The sequence below is a fragment of the Silene latifolia genome, chromosome 8, assembly GCF_048544455.1.
Source record: "Silene latifolia isolate original U9 population chromosome 8, ASM4854445v1, whole genome shotgun sequence".
NCBI classification, from domain to species: domain Eukaryota; kingdom Viridiplantae; phylum Streptophyta; class Magnoliopsida; order Caryophyllales; family Caryophyllaceae; genus Silene; species Silene latifolia.
The window spans coordinates 112,842,099-112,856,324 of NC_133533.1; the positions used below are offsets into that span (position 1 = coordinate 112,842,099).

The 14,226-nt window shown below is 39.8% G+C and overlaps 1 protein-coding gene across 1 annotated transcript; it reads right to left on the reverse strand.

Moving 5' to 3' along the window:
• Nucleotides 1-7,724: 7,724 nt before the first annotated feature.
• LOC141595786 (secreted RxLR effector protein 161-like) lies at nt 7,725-8,474 on the reverse strand. Its single transcript, XM_074415752.1, has one exon. It carries the CDS (start codon nt 8,472-8,474, stop codon nt 7,725-7,727), a length of 750 nt encoding a protein of 249 aa, XP_074271853.1.
• Between the last annotated feature and the right edge of the window lie 5,752 nt (nt 8,475-14,226).

Consider the following 14,226-nt stretch of genomic DNA (forward strand, 5'->3'; position numbering starts at 1 on the left):
GCTTGGCCTTCTTGGCCGAAGGACGCGCTTCCTCGCCAGTAGCAGGAGCAGCGACAGCGGTAGAGGCTGTCCCTTTTCTCTTACGGACAAGGAGAGACCCCTCCTCATCAGAGTCCTCCCCATTGGTGATATCAACGATCTGCACCGTTGCCTTCCGAACAGGGGGAATGGGAGGTGGAACTGATGTCGACGCCATCGCCGCCGAAGACCTTGTTTTTCGCGTATGACGCGGCATGTGACTAACAACCTTCGCCTGGGCCTCCACCACATTCAAGCTCTTCAGCCGCTGATCCATGAGATCATTCGGCGACGACCTGCGGTCATGGGCTAGAGCCTTGGGGTGCAAGTTAGCAACGGTTTTATCTCTGTGCAGCCCCATTCTCCGGAGGATATCCTCAGACAGGTCCGGTCCAAAGTGATCTGCGAAGGAAACAAATCAAGAGTTAGGTGAAAGAAATAAATCGAAGCTCGGGAAACAGGAACATTGAGAGCGGCGATGGCCCTCGCACCGACCCCACTCACCCTGTGCTAGGGCCGGTATGAGGCCGACATGGCAGAGCGGCTCATCCTGGAGGATGATCTGCGTTGGGGGAATCCATCTTTTCGGCACCCCACTCTTGTCCGCCTCAAAGAGCCTCATCGCCAACTTCTCATCTTCCTTAAGAAGGACCTTGCCGGCATCCATCTTGAGTTTCTTCCGGGTGACCCATCTGTCGTGCTCCGCCTTAGTTTCACACCGCAAATTAACTTGGTGCTGAAAGGAGCGGGGCAGCGGGTAGTCATCCGGTACCTTAACATACACCCACCGACCTTGCCAGCCTTTGCAGGAAGAAAGTTTGTCAACAGAGACATAACCCGGCTCCATTTGCACACTGTACCATCCGACGCGGCCAGAGATTGATGGCCGGAGATGATGAAGCCGGCGGAATAAATTCACCGTTGGGGCCTCTCCCTTGAAGAGACAAAGCCAGACAAAGCCGACTATGGTCCTCACAGCCAACGGGTGCAGTTGGGCAACAGCAACGTTCATGGCCCTAATGATGGCCATAACGTACTCATTCAGCGGAAACCGGAGCCCGTACTCCAAGTGCCGCATGTATACGCCGGTGTGGCCCGGTGGAGGGCAACAGACGGCCTGACCCTCCTCAGGGATAACAATTTTGTATCCCCTGCCAAAGAAAAAATGACCCTCGAAAAATCTCTCGCCGGAACAACTAGCGAGCTTATGGGTCCAAGCACGGTCAAGGCGGACCTTACAGGCGTCGCCGTGATCCATAACGTACTCCCTCCCCTTAGGACGAGCCCTTTCAGCAGCATCACCAAAGTCGTCTGCGTCATCATCGACATCATCGTCGTCCTCCAATTCCTCCAAAATTTGGGGATCAACTTCAGGAGAAGGAGACCTAGGGCCCCCAGACCTTATCAGGATGGCGTCTGGTTTCTCCTCCTCATCAAGACGCGACGGGGATCCCCCCGGCGCAGAAGTGCTAGTCCCAGCATCAGCAGAAGACATAATAGCAACGATTATTTAACAAAATAAGAAAGGAATTTTGTTTGTTTACCTTGAAGAAAAACGATCGCCGGAGTAACAACCCTGAAAATTAGAAGACAAAGAAACCCTTGAAAGTTTAGAGAAGAAAATTTTGGGAGAATGAAATTGGTGGCCAATTTCACGGAACAACTGCCCTATTTATAGAAAAAAAGCCCATAATAAAGGACCAATCGAGAATGCCCATGAAGCGTCGGCCAATCGGCGAAAGCGCACACGTGTCGGACATGCAACCACGGAATGTCAATCGTCGCAACAGTTAAACGTCAATCAACGCAACAGTGATCAAGCGTCTTCAACACGCCCCTTCATATCTCTGCCTATTCATTTTCCTCAACAAATTCCTAGGTATCTGTTCTCCGCCGCCACAGGATCAACCATGCTAGGGAGCACCGGCACGGGGCAATCAAAAACAACCGCACTCTCAACCCTGGTCTCGGCCGGCGTCACTTACTCTTCCACATCGGATGCCCTTTACACATCCATGCGGAGGGGGATATATATGGTACGGCCTAATAAGAACCAGGCCGAGATAGAAGAAGCCGATCTGAGAAAAATTTCAGAAATTACTTTCGCAGAATATACGCTCAGCATACATCGGAGCCCATACCACGGCATAGACTACGCTGGGGGCAAATTGATGGGGCATATTCTGCACCGCTGACCAAGTCAACATATTGAGCAAGGTCAAAGATATCCACAACAAGTCAACGACTTAGATGGGGCCGATGCAACCCATCGGCTGTCACACTGGGGTCTCGGCGACAACCGGCCAAATGGGACACATATCCGCGTACTCATATCCAAGACCCTCGGCCGGCCTGCCATAGGTCCATCGGCCGAGGGTAGAACGGTCTTTCCACCTGCTAGCCACTTGGCCACTTGGCCACTACGTGACAAAAGGTGAAAGCCTATAAATACTCCTCAACCTTCATTGAGGAAAGGATCCAGAAATTAACCTAAGAATCACTATTCATCTGGTAATATCTTCCTTATCTCTCTACAATATATCCCTAGTCAGGTAATAGCAACTTATCCTACTAAGTTCACTGACTTGAGCGTCGGAGTGAGTACGCTTGGCACAAAGCCAAGCCCTCAGTTCGTTCATTGTTGCAGGAGAGGCCGAGAGGAACGATAGAGACGTGAGGAATCCAACTCAAGACATCATTCTACAAGCCACGGGTGGTAATAATACTTGCTCTGGAATTACACCCGGAACACCTTCAATCAACAAACAAGTTACCAAGGAGATGCTACTAAACAATGTCATTCCAGCAATTAAAAGCAAGTGGCCAGAATTAATGAGCAAGAACATCATTATCCAACAAGACAATACACGACCACATATCAAGAATGATGATCCAGATTTTAGGATGGTAGCCACTTCAAATGGTTTCAACATGATAATGACACAACAACCAGGCAACCAGCAAACTCCCCAGATCTAAATGTGTTAGATTTAGGATTCTTTAGATCAATTCAGTCACTCCAGGAAAAGAAAAGGGCGAAAACAGTTGATAAGTTGGTGTCTAATGTTTTAGAAGTTTGGGATGATGAACCAGACCAATGTTTAAGTGATGTTTAGTTAAGTCAACTAGCATGTATGTTGGAGATAATGGACGGGAAGGGGCATAATGATTTTAAGGTTCCACACTTGCTGGGACATTGCCAAGGAATCTTACTGCAGATGAAGTTAAAGTTAGGGAGTGTATTAACCATCTACATGAAGCAGGTATGGATGCAGGCTTAGAAGAAATAACTATTCCACTTGCTCTAACTCATCCCTTATAGGTGCAAGTTTATGGTCTAAACATTTTAGGTAAAGAATTTTTACACTATAAACATCACTAGGGTATGAAACATTTTGTAACAACATCTGGTTTGTAATGATCAAGGACAATGTTTTGCAATGAAATGATTAAGCTCTCAGAGCATTTAGCTTTTTTTTTTTATCACTGAGCTTACATTAGACACAATTAAGGTCTCCTGAAGCCATAAACTTATGGTGGAATCCTATGCATGTCCAGGCAAATAACAAAGCAAGACACCAAATTTATTTGATTAAGGCAATGATCACTCGAACCAAATTGAAGCTCTCAAAACAATAAGCTATTTTTATCACTGAGCCAACTTTCAAAGCAATAAAAGGCAACCAAATTCAAGCTCTCAAAGCACTTAGCTATTTTTATCATAGAGCAAATTTTCAAAGCAAGAATAGGCAACCAAATTCAAGCTCTCAAAGCACTTAGCTATTTTTATCATAGAGCAAACTTTCAAAGCAACAATAGGCAACCAAATTCAAGCTCTCAAAGCACTTAGCTCTTTTTATCATAGAGCAAACTTTCAAAGCAATAAAAGGCAACCAAATTCAAGCTCTCAAAGCACTTAGCTATTTTTATCATAGAGCAAACTTTCAAAGCAATAAAAGGCAACCAAATTCAAGCTCTCAAAGCAACAAGCATTTTTTATCACTGAGCCAACTCTCAAAGCATTAAGCTATTTTTATCACTGAGTCTCCTATCAATGCAATTACTAATAATCACTCAAACAACCAACAATTTCTGGTGGAATCCTATTTATATGTCCAATCAATTTGATTAAAACAAACTGCCATATAAATAAGTGACATTTATTTCATCCAAATTCTTGCTCTCAAAGCACTTAGCTTTTTTCATCATTGAGTGTAATTTGGACATATCTTAGGTCTCCTAAAGCCAGAGCATTGTTATGTCAAATGTTAAAGCAAAAGCATTGTTTGACGGGTACAATTTATGTAGAATTGAGCAATCAACAACTTTATCAGAGAACAGAATGGTACCAGCAGCCAACAAAATTAAACCAGCAGACAACAAAATTAATCCAGCAAACAACAAAACTATACCAGCAAACAACAGAAGTATACCACCAAACAGCATAGCCTTTTCCAGCAGTCATTGACATAATTAAACCAGCAGAAAACAAAATTAAACCATGAAGGTGAAGGTAGTTATACCTCTATATTCTTTCATAGTTTTAAATTTTGGGCAATATATTTCCAAAATCAAATTAGGAAGATCAATGTCGTCCTCATTTTCTTCACAAACCGCCTCCTTTAGTTTCCCTTCCTCTTTTTCCCCCGGCTTCACCACGTTAACTTCCTCCTCCATCTCTTTTCTTTTATTCACAATATTCCCTTCATGCTCTTCTGCCGTCTTCTTCTCCCCTTCATCATCTTCATGCTTCTTTCTCTTATTATCCTTTGTAAAACAACATCCATTTAAACAAAAATCTACCGTGAGTAATACAGAACAATAACAAAATTAATGACATGCAACCTAAGAATCTCGCATAATATTTATATTTTCAATATTTATGATTCAATAAAATGTCATATCTAAAGTTTAAAATTCACAATATATTTTTAGAAAGCAGAAAATATTAATCGACAAACCTTGTGCAAATTAATTGAATCTTGGAAACAATGATGATCTTCAAGTTCATCTAAGCCATCAAACCCATCCTCATCCTCTGAATCTGGGACAAAGTGTAACATTAAATCATCCAGCAACATTTTGTGTAGAAAAGTTGGAGAAGAAAGAAGGAGAGTGAAGTGACAGAATATAGATATGAAGAGGTTGATGAAGATCGTCTGAAGTGAGAGAAGGAGAGGAGGAGGCGGTATAAACCGTGAGGGATCTAGGGTTTTTAGTGAGAGAACGAAGAAGGAGGCAGTGAGTGTGTAGAATGATCCGTCACAAATGGTGTTAGGGTTTTTAGAGGAAAATTTGTATATTGGGTCAAAAATGTGGAGGGAGTCATTAGGCTAATAGGATTGGGTTGGCCTAATCTAAATGGGTTAGGTAAGATTAGCAAAAAACTTAGGCCCAAAACTAGATGGCAAAATCTGTAAATACTCAAGTTAGACAAGGACCATATAGTCATTTGTATGTCTTAATAGAGAAAGATGAGAAATGGGAAGAACTTAGATAAATTGCCAAATATGGGAAATAGGAAGAACTTAGATAAATGGAGGGAGTATCATTTGAACAAGAGTAACCAATGTGATGTGCAAACATAGTGGTATAGTCTAACTAGCTATAACATATATATTAAAAATATTCTAAAAATTATGTTAATAAATTAAATACAATTTATAAGTATACAATAAAATTTATTAAAAAATATTCTAAATATTATGTTAATAAATTAAATAAATACTTTTAGAATGTTAATAATTATTTAATGTATAATTAACTTACATATAAAATGACTTAATAATATAATTTAAGTTGAAAACTGAAATTGAGTTAAATTTCACTTTTTACCAAAGTTATGGAGTCTAATCTCATAATTGGCTAAAATTATGGAGGCTAACTACCACTTTCACGGATAATAATATTAATGTTAATAATGCTGATCAAAATATTAATACTAGTAATCTTAATGTTGGATTAGGAAGAGGAGTAGAAAAGGTATTCCACATAGAGCTCCTTTCTTTTAGTAAGTTGGTACTCTAGGGGATAATTGTCTTTATTTTCTAATTAACAAGACTCAATTGGTCTCAAAACTAATTCCGATTAATATATAAAATTATATAATGGAACTTACTTTCTCTCCATGCTACTATGCTAGTGTCTTTGCTGATTACAAATTCTTGTTTCAAACCGTTTAAGTTAAGACGTTCTCACAACTCATTTAATTAATAAAAACGAAAAGAAAAGTGTAAGAGGTCTTAACTAGAGCTGGAAAATATGAGCCGACCCGTCCTAAACCCGACCGGACAGAACCCGAAAATATACATATAGGACTCGAACCAGACCCGACCCCTAACCGGCTTAACCCGATTAAGGTCAAACTGTAACTTTACATTCCGATTAATTAAGGTCGACTTGAAACCGAACCCAACCCGACCCGTAACCCGATTCATGTATTGAGCCGACTCGACTCGACTCGACCCGACTGTTGATCCAACCCGAATCATAACCCGAATGCTGACTCGATCCGCAGGATAACCCGAAATTAACCCAAAAGATGACATGATCCCTACATTTTTGAAACTCATGGGTAAAAAAAAAAGTTGTTTTCCCGTCACTTTTCTACCTCTTATAGTGTTGTTCCATTTTTTTTTTTACTAACTTAACAATATTTTTTTATTTTCCGGATTTTTTGTAAATTAATTTAAAAATATTTTGAATACGATTGGACTATTTAAGAAAATTACGAAAATATCTAATTTTTAAGTTAATAAAACATTTTTCATGAAATTGCAGGCAAAAATCAATAATAAAAATAATTAATTTAAAATAACAATAAATCAATGAATTTACAGAAGAACCTCTTGTACATTAGTTAATCTTATGTAGGACGGATAATTAAGAAAACCAGTTTAGCAATGAATTTACAGAAGACCCTCTTACTCTAGTGTTCATAAATATAGCCAGTCCAAACAATAACATAACTTACATTTCACAAACATTCAAGGATTGAAAATGAAAGTTGTACATTTATTAAAAGTTCTCTTTCGTAGTATTAGTTTTTCCTATTGCGTCAACATTGGGCTTGAGTTGATAATGATATTTTTCTTTTTATCATTGTATTCATGTGTATTTTCAAGGATAATAATATCACATGATAAGATGAAATATGGGGCGTCGGATTGGTTTTTTAGATGGTATGGACGTATCTTGGACGTTGGGTAGCGATAATGAGCTTTATGGACGAAAGAGATCAACCGGAGTCTACATGAAGTAAATGGGCGGTTTTGCTTAATTGGTGGAAACTTTAATTAGAATGAAGTTCCAACTTTTCTTAATAACCTTTAAAATTTAGACTCGTCTACTTGTAATCTGGACTCGATGGCTAATGGCTTGTATCATCTCGCTCGTGAAGGGTGTGACGGTAGCACATCTCTGTTGTGAATTTTTATGAGTTTTATGTAAAACGAATATGAGGAAGGAAGAAGATAACTTGCATTAATTGAATGAGAAATACAATGCTTAAATAGAAAATAACAGTGGTAGCAACTGATGCCTTAAACCACGACTAAGGTAGTGCCTAGACATTGGGAACACCACTCTTCCACTACTGAAATGCAGGAAACAGAAAAACAACAAAATAACAATTGACTGCTGACAAATAGGAACTCCTAACAAATCCTATGTAAATATTTGAATTAATTCTAATACCTCCCCTTAATTCAAATGCTACAAACTCCAATTCTCTTCATGAACATTTGATGCTTTGCTTGAGTCAAACTCTTGGTGAACAGATCAGCATTCTGATCAGTTGTGCCACAAAATTTTAACTCAACTTTGCCCTCACTAACCAGACCTCTTATGAAATGATGCTGAATCTCAATGTGTTTGGTCCTGGCATGATATGCAGGATTCTTAGTCATAGCAATGGCAAACTTGTTGTCACACCACAGCACAGTAGCTTGCCTTTGTTCATTCCCTAAATCTGCCAACAATTTTCTCAACCAGATGGCCTGTCTTCCAGCTGCACCTGAGGCCACATACTCAGCCTCATTAGATGATAATGCTATTGTGTCCTGCTTCTTTGAACTCCATGTGATTGCACCTGACCCCAAGGTAAATATAGAGCCAGATGTGCTCTTTCTGTCATCAAGACTGCCTACCCAGTCACTGTCAATATAACCAACCAGCCTAAAGTTTTCAGAAGTCTCATACCAGACCCCTTTCTCAACTGTTCCTGCAATGTACCTCAAAATTCTCTTTGCAGCACCAAAGTGTTGCTTTGTTGGGCTATGCAGAAATCTAGAGACAACACTTACACTGTATGCAATATCAGGCCTCGTGTGAGTAAGATAGTTCAGACCACCCACAATGCTTCTGTAATGCTTTTCATCTGCTTTCCCAGTGCCATCATCCCTTTGTAGCTTCTCATTTGCATTCATTGGTGTGATAGCAGTTTCACAATCCTCCATTTTGAACTTCTTCAGCAGATCTCTAGCATACTTCTTCTGAGACACACAGATTCCTTCTTTAGTCTGGTTCACCTCCAAGAAAGTATTGCAACTTTCCTAGATCTGTCATTTCAAATTCCTGCATCATAGCTTGCCTGAATTTACTCATCATATCTTGAGATGAACTGACATAGATGATATCATCTACATACACACACACACCACTATAAAGCCAGCATTAGATGAACTTTTAATGTACAAAGTGGGCTCATTTTCACTTCTTTCAAATCCATTCTTTGTAAAGAAAGCATTTAACCTGCTATACCATGCTCTGGGAGCCTGCTTCAACCCATACAAAGCCTTCTGAAGTCTGTAGACCTTTCCCTCCTCATTTTCTTTGACAAAACCCAGTGGCTGCTCTACAAAGACCTCTTCTAGTAGTTCTCCATTCAGAAAGGCTGATTTCACATCAAACTGATAAATAGTCAGCTTGAGTTGAGCTGCCAATGCCAAAATAACCCTAACGGTCTCAAATCTTGCCACTGGTGAGAAGGTTTCTTCAAAATCTATACCCTCCTTTTGAGCATACCCTTTGGCTACAAGTCTTGCATTGTACTTTTGTACACTCCCATCTGTCTTGAACTTGGTTCTAAACAACCATTTTAACCCAACAATATTCTTGTCTGCAGAAGGATCGACCAATCCCCAGGTTTTATTCTTTTGAATGCACCCGATTTTTTCTTCCATAGCCAGTTGATATTCCATCTGTTTGACAGCTTCATCAAAGTGTATTGGCTCTGCAGTGACAAGAGCAAACCTGTAACACCCCCATACTCCAAGTGCCTTACCAGGACCACTCTGGTATGAAGACATCACCATCTCGGTCGCCCGAGGTATGATAATCAAATAGACAAAACAGAAACAACGTTTATTATAAGTAATTTAATGAATAAATACAATCCTCAAAACCAAACCAAAGTACGATACAATATTCTTAAATGACTATTCTAACTGAAAAGTAAATAAACTAAGGCTACAGCGGAAGACTCCTATCGTCATGTCGTGGCATCCCCAGCTATCCCAGTACTCATCTCAATACCTGCTCAATATCTGCTCACCATCCCCGAATGGATCACCGCAGGTTTACAAAACAACACCGGGGTCAGTACTAATCACACAATCAATATAGATAACAACAATAAGATAATGCAGATACCGAATCACACACACACACACACACACCACCAACTCCCATCATCTCAATACTGACTGTCCACTGGACCAGCCCTGCCAGTGGGGGACCGCAGCCGTTCCCACCTAAGCCCCGCTCATCATACGAGCGATAACCCTGTCCATTAATGTGCACATCCCCTTCCGTGGCGAATTCCACGAAGGGCGAAACTAGGGCGTGAAGTCGCTCCCGCAAGTGACCCCACTCAGCCGAGAACGCATCTCGAGAACCATAGACAACCAACCACAATCACAATCATAATCACAATCATCATATCAAACAACTAACTACAGCACATCACCAATATCCCATTATGGGACTAATACTGAGTAGGAAATCCTACCTGGAAAGCACAACAAGCAGACGGTATCTACAGCTGTATCAAAACGCCTCTTCTACGAATCCTCCTCCTAACACATCACACATAAAGACTACACATCACATACTACTCATAAAAACCCCCAAACCCTAAATTAGGGTTTAATCAATCCCAACAAAACATTATAAAAATTACGTTAAAAGCTTACCCTCGACGCAAAGAACTCAACGATACGAACTATGACACGAACTGACCGTCTGAACTCCGGGAATTGCTAAGAATGCGATTAGGAAGACGAAGTGGCTGCTTTCTTTCTTAAACAAGGTTTTAGGTTTTGTAAAAGTGATTTAAAACAATGACGATTATGTTTAAATACCTTAATCGCATAATTAACAAAACCCGAGAAAAACTCCCCGTAAACCGGACACTCGATCGAGTACCCAAGGTACTCGATCGAGTACCCCCTTACTCGATCGAGTACCCCAGCTACTCGATCGAGTACCCAACAGGTCAGAAACTATTTTATTTCGCAACTTGCCCATACTCGACAGAGTAAGGGCTACTCGATAGAGTACCCCAAGTAATATAAATACGGAGTATTACAAAACCTATATGTTTCATTAATTTCTTCCAAGGATTTCATTTTCCTTGGTGGTGTGACTCATCAGAAGAAGATGAGTCTTCTGGTGTGTCTTGTATTCCTGGTGGGGTTTCTAGTGGAGTATTATCCTGCACAACTTGATCATTATCCTCCTGTAAGCCATTCTCAAACTCAAATGTGAGTACTCGTTCATTTTGAGCCAATTGTGACCAATCCCAGACCTCATTCTCAGCAAATATCACATTTCTGCTGATTATCACCTTTCCATTTACAGGATTATATAACCTGCTGTAAGCTTTGGATTGGGTAGCATAGCCAATAAATATGCACTTTACTGATTTTTCATCAAGCTTGGTACTCAAATTGATTAGAGAATAAGCTATGCACCCAAATATTCTGAGATGCTCCACATTTGGCCTTCTTCCTGTCCAAATTTCATAAGGTACTCTATCTTGAACAACCCTGGTTGGAGAGATATTCAGAATGTATACTGCAGTTGACACTGCCTCACTCCACAAATCATTTGGTAATCTCCTTCCCCTCAACATACTTCTTGTCATCTCAACCACAGTTCTATTCTTTCTCTCTGCTACCCCATTTTGCTCAGGTGTATATGGAGCAGTCAACTCCCTATTTACACCCTGACCTTCACAGAAATCTGTGAAATCTTTTGAAGTAAACTCACCTCCTCTATCAGTCCTCAAACATTTCAATTTTTTGCCACTCTGAGTTTCTACCATAACCTTGAATTTTTTGAAATATTCAAATGACTCAGACTTGGACTGCAAAAAAAAAAAAAACCCAACTCATCCTACTGCTGTCATCTGTAAATAGCAAAAAATACTTGTTCCCTCCTAAAGACTCAGTCTACATGGGTCCACAAAGATCTGTATGGACCAATTCCAGACACTCACTAGCTCTCCCTGCATTTCCAGATGGAAATGACCCTCTGAACTGCTTTTCATAGATGCAACCCTCACAAATTCTAAGCTCACCAATCCCTGGTAAACCACTCACCAACTCTTTGCTACTCAAAAGCCTCAAACTTTGGACATTTAAGTGACCATACCTAAGATGCCAAAGCTTTGCCTTGTCATCTTCTTTTACTGTCAACGCTCTTCCCACTGACTTCACTAGATCCAAGGCAAACATTTTATTTCTACCCATGGAAGAAATAGCTACAATTTCATTTAATTTTTTATCCTTAATCTCAACTGAGTTATTATATATCAAACAACAAAGAGTACCCAGTACCTAATAGTTGTCCTACACTAAGCAGATTATAGGTTAAAAGAGGAACATACTGAACATTATTAAATAACTTGGTGTTACCTTGCTCAGTGTTTACAACAACAGTTCCAACACCCTCAACTGTCAGCTGCTTGTCATCACCAAGCCTGACTTTGCTCTTTAATGCCTCATCCAGGTCCTTGAACATGGACTTAGTACTTGACATGTGATTAGAGCAACCACTGTCAATGTACCAAACATTGCCCTCAACTTCATTTAACCCCTCTCTAGTCAAAAAAAGCTTTTCTTCATGCTCTGCAACATTCACTTTCTGATCAGACGACTTTTGTTCATTCTGATCTTTTTCTTTCTGCCAGCAATTTACCTCCTTATGGCCTGGCTTGTTACAATAATAGCATTTCATTGGACCCCTTGAAGTTTGAGTGTCTTTTACTTGAGCTTCAGATGAATGGCCAGATGACCTGCCACGTCCTTTCCCTCTGAAGCCTCCCCTTCCTCTACCTCTTTCTGACCACTTTGACTTGTCTTTGGACGAATCACTTTTGGAGACAAATGCTTGCTCCTCCTTTTGTCTGAGGATCTATTTGCTCTTTCCTCATGAGCTAGCAGTGAACCCATCAAGTCATCAAATGAATATGTTTCTAAATCATTTGACTCCTCAATGGCAGTCACAATATAGTCATACTTCTTTGTCAGGCTCTTCAACACCTTCCCAACAACCTGCTCATCTGTCATTTTTTCTCCATATGTCCTCATCTGCTGCACTACCCCTGATACTCTGGACAAATAGTCTTGTACAAACTCTTTGTCACCCATGAGAGAAGTCTCAAACTCTTACCTTAATGTTTGTAGTCTCACTTTGACCACCTTCTTGTCACCTAGATATTCTGATTTCAGAATATCCCAGGCCTTTTTGGATGTATTACCAGATGCAATACGAGAGAAGACCACCTCATCCAAGGCCTGTTGAATGATAAACAGAGCCTTGGCATCTTTCTTCCTCGTTTCCTTGAGTGCAGCATCTGGTCCAGCAGGCTTTACATCTTTAAACCTATGCTTAACCAAATCCCACAACTCCTGTGACCTAAACAGGGTTCTCATTTTCAATTCCCAAAATTGATATTTCTCACCCTTAAATATTGGCAAATGAGATAAACCATTTGAGCTTGATCCATTTGATGCGTGCCATGACAAGTCCTAGGATACGAAACCTAAAGCTCTGATACCAATTTGTTGTGAATTTTTGTGAGTTTTATGTAAAACTAATATGAGGAAGGAAGAAGATAACTTGCATTAATTGAATGAGAAATACAATGCTTAAATAGAAAACAACAGTGGTAGCACCTGATGCCTTAAACCACGACTAAGGTAGTGCCTAGACATTAGGAGCACCACTCTTCCACTACTGAAATGCAGGAAACAGAAAAACAACAAAATAGCAATTGAGTCCTGACAAATAGGAACTCCTAACAAATCCTATGGAAATATTTGAATTAATTCTAATAATCTCCTTGTCCTGTCCCTAACTACAGACCAGTATGGTTCCTAACCATACACCTAATACCAATCAAACGAGCAAGGTTTATTTTTGTATAGGTAGTACATGCTCCCTTCAATAAAATTTAAAAGTAACATTTATATTTTGGTGGTTTTCTTTTTGGTTAAAGGGGTTAGCCTCGAATAGTATGGGAAACTACGTTATTGGCTCAGATTTGCCGCCATCAATGCTATTTTTGGGGATGATCTGGTTTCTAATGGTCTTGGTTTCTCAGCTAATATAATTTGGATTGCAAGAAACTATTAAAGGACTCACAGTCTTTAAAAATCATCTTTAAATTTAGGTGCACCAATGTCGTTTCCGATGAACTTGTTAGTTTTTCTGCTAAGGATGGTGGAGTTAATTAAGGAAATTTTAATTGAAATGAAGTTCCTACTTTTATTAAAACCTTTTTAAATTTAGACTCATCGAATTAAAGTCTGGACTTAATGGTTTGTACCGAGCTCTCCCCAAGCTCCCTCCATGACTTGTGCTACGTGGTTGTTAACTTTGTTTATTTAATTTAATCTCTCTTTAACAAAAAAAAAAGAAAATCACCGAAATATAAATGCTACCTTTAAATTGTATTGGACGGAGTCTATACTAACTACAAACTACATAGTGACTTCTCATGGGGGAAATCTAGTCTTAAATCTTGATCAGTTCCTATTATCGCTAGGCGTCCATACAATTATTGTAGGGGACCTTGTTCTCTATTATTGGTATATAAAAGGGCATATAAATGGGATGGAAGGAATAATAATTAGGCCATATTAAAAAAAAAATTCGGATTTTCACACTGTTTAGAATTAGTCTGTGATTTGTTTTTGTGGT

Bases quoted from the DNA above. Each gene is read 5' to 3' on its own strand.
- LOC141595786 (XM_074415752.1), bottom strand. From the start codon at position 8,474: ATGGAGGATTGTGAAACTGCTATCACACCAATGAATGCAAATGAGAAG.